This window comes from Triticum dicoccoides, chromosome 7A, assembly GCF_002162155.2.
Source record: "Triticum dicoccoides isolate Atlit2015 ecotype Zavitan chromosome 7A, WEW_v2.0, whole genome shotgun sequence".
Lineage (NCBI taxonomy): Eukaryota > Viridiplantae > Streptophyta > Magnoliopsida > Poales > Poaceae > Triticum > Triticum dicoccoides.
This window is the reverse complement of record NC_041392.1, coordinates 205,493,709-205,500,169: the sequence shown is the minus strand read 5'-3', so window position 1 is coordinate 205,500,169 and position 6,461 is coordinate 205,493,709. Positions and strand designations below refer to the sequence as shown.

General features: G+C 49.1%; 1 protein-coding gene across 1 annotated transcript; it reads left to right on the top strand.

Moving 5' to 3' along the window:
• The first annotated feature begins 2,086 nt into the window (after nt 1–2,086).
• Nucleotides 2,087–5,746, top strand: LOC119328205 (probable inorganic phosphate transporter 1-10). The gene is made up of 2 exons (XM_037601229.1): nt 2,087–2,955; nt 4,522–5,746. Exons 1-2 carry the CDS (start codon nt 2,252–2,254, stop codon nt 5,510–5,512), a joined length of 1,695 nt encoding a protein of 564 aa, XP_037457126.1. The 5' UTR covers nt 2,087–2,251; the 3' UTR covers nt 5,513–5,746.
• The last annotated feature ends 715 nt before the right edge of the window (nt 5,747–6,461 follow it).

Genomic DNA, 6,461 nt, shown 5'->3' with positions numbered 1-6,461 from the left:
ATCCAATTCTCGTTGATCAGTGCTTCTGCAATTGTTCTATTGTTCTTTATTCTCGTTTCCGCCTGCTCTACAAGCCTTGGGGCAATGTTGCCCACGGCAAAACCATGGATCAATCGATCTGTCTAGAATAGAACTTTGTCACCTTTCCCCACTCGGACTAAGTTGTTAAAGATTTCTCGAGCCTCTTTGTCCACCAGCAGCGCAAGGCCTTGCGAAGGTCTCAGTGGGTTCGTCCTCCTCGACAATTCCCATCTCACTCTTAGGGCCATCAGCACTTGTAACTGTAAGTTTTTGACTCCAAGGCCTCCATAGCTCAGAGCTTGCAAATTGTTTTCCACGCCGCCATACACTGCCCTTCATTCACCTCTTCCTTTCCTGGCTAGAAGAATGAACACATGCATCCATTTATGTCCTCAAACACCAAAGTCGGTGCCTCCATGACCAACAGATGATGAATTGGCCCTGCTGCTATGACAAATTTAACCAAGACCAATCAACTTGATCTCTGCATCATTCCCCTTTTCCATGTTGGTATGAAGTGTCTCACTTGATCTAGCATTGGTTGCCATCGCGGCCTAGTCAGTTGCTTGATAGCCAGTTGTAAGCCAAGGTACTTGCACAAGAATGCTTTGATGGGACCATCCGACAATTCAGTAAGCTCTCCACTCGGGCTCGATCTTCCTGGTTGTCTGCAATCAAAATCGCTAAAGATTTCATGTAGTTCACACGCAACCCAGTCACTTCCCCGAACACCTGTAGGGCATATCTAACGAACCGAAGATCATTCTCAGTTGGCCTTAAGAAGAAGGCGGCGTCATCAGCATAGATAGATTGGCTCTGAGTTGCCGTGATCCCTCTGTAATTGCTCAGCACTCCTTCTTTCAGCGCCCGGTTTATTATTGTTGTGAGGGCATTCATCGCAATGATGAACAGTAACAGTGAGTTGGGGTCACCTTGACGTAGCCGTTTTGCATGCCGGATCCGTCATCCTGGGGCTCCATTCACTAGCACCTTAGTGTTTGCAGTTTGTAGTAATGTGACAATCCATCGTAACTAGGAATCGCCAAAACCTTTAGCTCTGAGGATCTCGAATAAGAACGGCCAGGATAGCGAATCGAACGTGCGTGAGATGTCCAATTCAAAAAGACTCCTTGACTTTTTTTTGCATCTGGATTTTCTTGGCCACTTGACACACCAGCAGGTAGTTATCATGTAAGCTATATCCCTGGATAAACGTCGTTTGATTAGTTCCCACAAGCACATGCATGTGTCTTCGGGCCCTAGTGGCAAGCATCTTGGCCACCAATTTTGCAAAGTTGTGCCGCAGGCTTATAGTGCGGAAATCTCCAACTAGTTTTTCATCAACCTTCTTCAGGATTAATACGATCAAAGCTCTGTTAAGCCTAGCACAACCTCTGTCGTCTCCTACGTAAAACTTCAGCAAAGCTGCCATGATATTCTTCTTGATGATCGGCCATGCTTTCTGATAGAAAACTCCTATAAATCCATCCGGGCCTGAAGCACAGTCCGGGTGTAACTCTTTTATGGTCGACCAGTTTGTAGTTTAGTCAAAACCCCTTTTATTTATTGAATATTATTGAAAAAAATTAAAAAAAACTTTTATTATTGCTTTCAATAGAATAGACTATTTTTAAACTATGATTTGTGTAGTCATGTCCATGACAACGTAGCTGCGGGTTTGGTAGTTGTCAGCTCATCGCTCCCTGTGGGTTCGACAAACATTTATCACCAATTACAATAGTCATGTACACTCGCAGGTCACTGTGCTTTTCTGACGCCGTTGCCGAGGAGAATGGCACTTGGTTTGGAAAAATGAATCCAGTTTTCGTTTGACAATTTCGGACGAAAAAATAACGAAAAAAATCCCTTCGACTATTTCTCGATTGAGAAATTAGCAGATCAATTTATTTTTTCTGATCGCTCCCTAAAATGCTCTTGGCCCGCCAATGGAGCTGGAGAGTCTTAGATAGCGAGGCAGTGGCATCTTCCTCCGCATCTCAGTTCCACCCGGCACATACTCTCCATCTCAACGCGCACGGCCGTTTCTTTACTCCAGCACGTAGCCATCACCGGTACGGCCACCATCTACCTCGCGCCTCATAAAACAAAGCAAAATCCTAAGTTGCAGTCAGACCAGTACCCTCCCTAATCAAACCTGACCGCAGGTTCCAATCTTTTCCCCGCGGGCTCTCGCTCGATCGACCGGTAGCTGCCGCGGCGGCGGTCCGGAATGGCGCCGATACGCGTGCTCACGGCGCTGGACCACGCCCGCACGCAGTACTACCACTTCAAGGCCATCATCATCGCCGGCATGGGCCTCTTCACCGACTCCTACGACCTCTTCTGCATCGTGCCCGTCATGAAGATCATCGGGCGCGTGTACTACCCTTCGCCCGCCGGCGACGGGAGGCCGGGCGTGACGCCGCCCGCCGTCGTGTCCGCCACGGTCGGCGTCGCCCTGCTGGGCGCGGTGGTCGGGAACCTCCTCTTCGGCGCGCTCGGCGACCGCGTCGGGCGGCGGCGCGTCTACGGCCCGTGCCTGCTGCTGCTGGTGTGCAGCTCCATCGGGAGCGGCTTCTCCATCTGCCGCACGCGCGGGTGCGTGCTCTCCAGCCTCTGCTTCTTCCGCTTCATCCTCGGGGTGGGCGTCGGGGGAGACTACCCGCTGTCGGCGACCATCATGTCGGAGTTCGCCAACAAGCGCACTCGGGGAGCGTTCATCGCCGCCGTGTTCTCCATGCAAGGGTTCGGGATACTGGCCAGCTCCGGCGTCACCATGGTCGTCGCCGCCGCGTTCGACCGGTTCACGGGCCACCCGGACCCGCTTGACACTCCGGAGGCCGCCGACCTCGCCTGGCGCGTCATACTCATGGCCGGCGCCGTCCCCGCCGGGCTCACCTTCTACTGGAGGATGGCCATGCCAGAAACAGCCAGGTACTACGTCGGTTGTCCTAACTCCAACTGGTGCACTACGTGTCTCTTCGACCACGTACGTTGTATTTCCCTAACGTAGTACTAGTACTCTGTACGAGTGACATTCATACAGGGTGTTATCGTACGTACGTATGTTTCAGTACGTTGTCAATACCTTAGAGAAAGCTCCAATTTTCATATGAGTCAAGCCGTAGTCTCACGTTTGGGAGTAACTTTGATCAAAATATTGTCTGTGATGACCAATGCCCACCTCACATGAAAACCCGGATTTAAGCTGATACATCTGAAAGGGGTAAAAAAAATGAACAGTTTAAGAGTTCTAGGCTGCGTTTAGTTCCATTGCACAGTCAGTTTAGTTTGCAGGTGATTTTCTCGTACTGTGTGTCCGTTTCTAAGCTGTGAACGAAGTACCTTTGAACGGCTCTATGGTAAGTTAACAATACCAGCTGTTGCTGCCCTGATTGTTAATCCTTGATTATACTATACTTTTTTGAGTTGGCATCCTGGGTTATATTCGAGTACCATCGTAAGACACACGAGCGCGAGTTGCACACCTTGCACTAAACATTTCAGCAAGTCATCGCATTGATTGGTAGACTAAACTAAACTGCGATGATCGATGTGTACACTGACTGGTATCTCAAACAAATGGCGTGGAGAAGAATATACCGTGGGATACTTGAGATCCGACGAAGCAGCAGCTTCCTGCTGACCAACGAAGAAGTTCAGTCTGTTCCCCGTAAACGAACCTGGGCGCAGTTTGCCTAATTATTTTCTCTGACCCAAAGCTTAAGTGTACTGTCAGGCTCTGGCCACCATCATAAGGTTGCTGGTTATACTTCCTCTGTTTTTATTTAGTCTGCATATTAGGTTTGACCGAAGTCAAACTTTACAAAATTTGATCAAGTTTACAGAAAAATATATAAACATTTGCCATAACAAATCTATATGATGTGAAAGTACATTCAATAATGAATCTAGTGGTATTGATTTTTTATTGTGTATATTAATATTTTTGTTTATAAACTTAGTCAAAACTTACAAAGCTTGACTTTGACCAAAGCTAATATGGGGACTAAATAAAAACGGAGGGAGTACTTGTCTAGTTTTAGTATTAGTATATCTTATCGTCAAGTTGCCTGGCTCTGTTTGACCTTGCACTATCTTCTAGAACGAGTCGTGCATCTGGCTGTCATGTTTAAGCATACTTGAACAAGTTGCATAAGCATACTTAAACAGGTTGCATACGTTGTAAAATAAGCAAGTTGAGCATATCTATATCTGGATCGATCTGCGTCTCGTTGGATTGGCCTCGTCACACCACACGTCAGGCCGGCATATCAAATTGAAGTGGCATATACTGGCAATCTGGCATTGAATCTGGTTCGCTTTAGTTTTCCTTTTGCAGTTAACAAACCAGGTCGATCAGGAGGTGATTCTTTACACCAAAAGCTAAAGTAGTCACGTACTACTGTAGTGTCAAAAAAGAAAGTTAAAGTAGTAACCAACTAAAGTTCACTAATTAACTGAGCTAACTACTCTATCTGATGGGTGCTGGTGGTGCAGGTTTACGGCGCTGGTACAGCGCGACGTGCTCAAGGCGACCAGCGACATGGGCTGCGTCCTCACCGACCTCGACCTGAACGGGATATCCGAGGGGGAGGACGCGGCGGCCATGCCCCGCACCCCGTCGCCGTTCGGGCACGCGCCGACGGCCCAGTACGGCCTCTTCTCGCGCGGGTTCCTGCGGGAGCACGGCCGGGACCTGTTCGGGTGCGCGGCGACGTGGTTCCTGCTCGACATCCCCTACTACAGCAGCACCCTGTTCCAGTCGCAGATCTACCGGCCGTGGTTCCCGCCGGCGAGCCACCAGAACGTCTTCCAGGAGGCGTACAACGTGGCGAGGTTCCAGGCCATCATCGCCGTCGCATCCACCATCCCGGGGTACTTCGCCGCCGTCCTGCTCATCGACCGCACCGGCCGGCGCCGCCTGCAGATGGCCGGCTTCTTCCTCATGGCCGCGTTCCTCTTCGCGCTCGCCGGCCCCTACGACCACTACTGGCGCGGCAACGCCAAGAACGCCTGGTACATCGTGCTCTACGCGCTCACCTTCTTCTCCGCCAACCTCGGGCCCAACACCACCACCTTCATCCTGCCGGCCGAACTATTCCCGGCGCGGTTCCGATCCACCTGCCACGGGATATCCGCCGCCGCCGGGAAGGTCGGCGCGCTCGTTGGCTCGGTGGGGTTCCTCTGGGCGTCGCAGTCGCGTGACAGGGGAGATGTGCAGGCCGGGTACGAGCCCGGCATCGGCATGATGTACGCGCTCGTCATTCTCGGAGCCATCAGCCTGCTCGGGCTCGTCGTCACCTACTTCTTCACGCCGGAGACGATGAGGCGGTCGCTGGAGGAGAACGAGAGCGAGCGGGACCAGAACCAGGACGGCGACGGCGGGATGTGCTTCCAGGAACTAACTCTGACGCCCAAGAGCCCGGGGTCCTTGGTGAGCTCGCACGTTAGCACGTCGCCTATCCATCCGCACCGCTTCTCTGTCTGACGGAACTTTGAAAACATAGCACGACGCATAAGCAGTTCCGTTTTTGGCTACTGGCACGTGAAATGCAGATGTAGATAATCCTAAAAAGAAGAAACACATATGTAGATTTTCCCGCATGGTTGTTCCGTTTGATTGGTTGAGATGAGACAAAATTGCATAGCTCAAACTTTGTAAAGGTCTGTCGTATGTAACTGGGCTATGTTATTATATGCAAGTTGGTGACGGTGATTGTGGTGTCACACAAAACACAAATATAGTCGGGTCGGTATGAGCATCAGTGCGCAACATCAAGCCCATCCCACTTAAAAATACCATATGGGTAATATTTTCGAAAAAGAACGCTTTATTACTTAAAAGGTTTGATTTAAGCATTACACCCAACCTCTGCATAATTATGATGCACACAGCCAAAATTAAGAAGGCGAAATACAAAGAAACACGTAGAGTCTGTATAACGCCTAAAGCGGAGGTGAGCCAATCCTAAGATCATGCTGCCACCCATATTGGGTAAAAGTATCCCTCGTCATATCCTCCAATCGTGTAATTAATATAACGCCTAAAGCGGAGGTGGGCCAATCGGGATGTGCTGTAATGTAATTAATATGTGTATGGCGCGGTGGTAGTTCCTTTTTTTACGGGATGGGCCAGTGGCAGTTCGTTTCTATATATTGCTTCCTAATTGTTTGCTTCCTAATTAAGCTCCTAATAATTAGTTTGCTTCCAAGATTGATGCATCATTTTGTCCACATGATTTATTTCTGTAATTCACATATTCTATTTTGAGCCAACGCATATTTGCTTCCATCTACTCAATAATATGCTTCAAGTGCGTACAACCAAATTTGTGTCGATTTGATGAAAATGTGTGAATATAAATGTTTATTTTGCTTCCAATCAAGCAACAATTTATTTCCATCGACTCATATATTTGTTACCACTGCAACTTAAT

Coding starts and splice junctions, on each gene's coding strand:
- LOC119328205 (XM_037601229.1), top strand. CDS start 2,252: ATGGCGCCGATACGCGTGCTCACGGCGCTGGACCACGCCCGCACGCAG. Junction 2,956..4,521: donor GCCATGCCAGAAACAGCCAG/GTACTACGTCGG, acceptor CTGGTGGTGCAG/GTTTACGGCGCTGGTACAGC.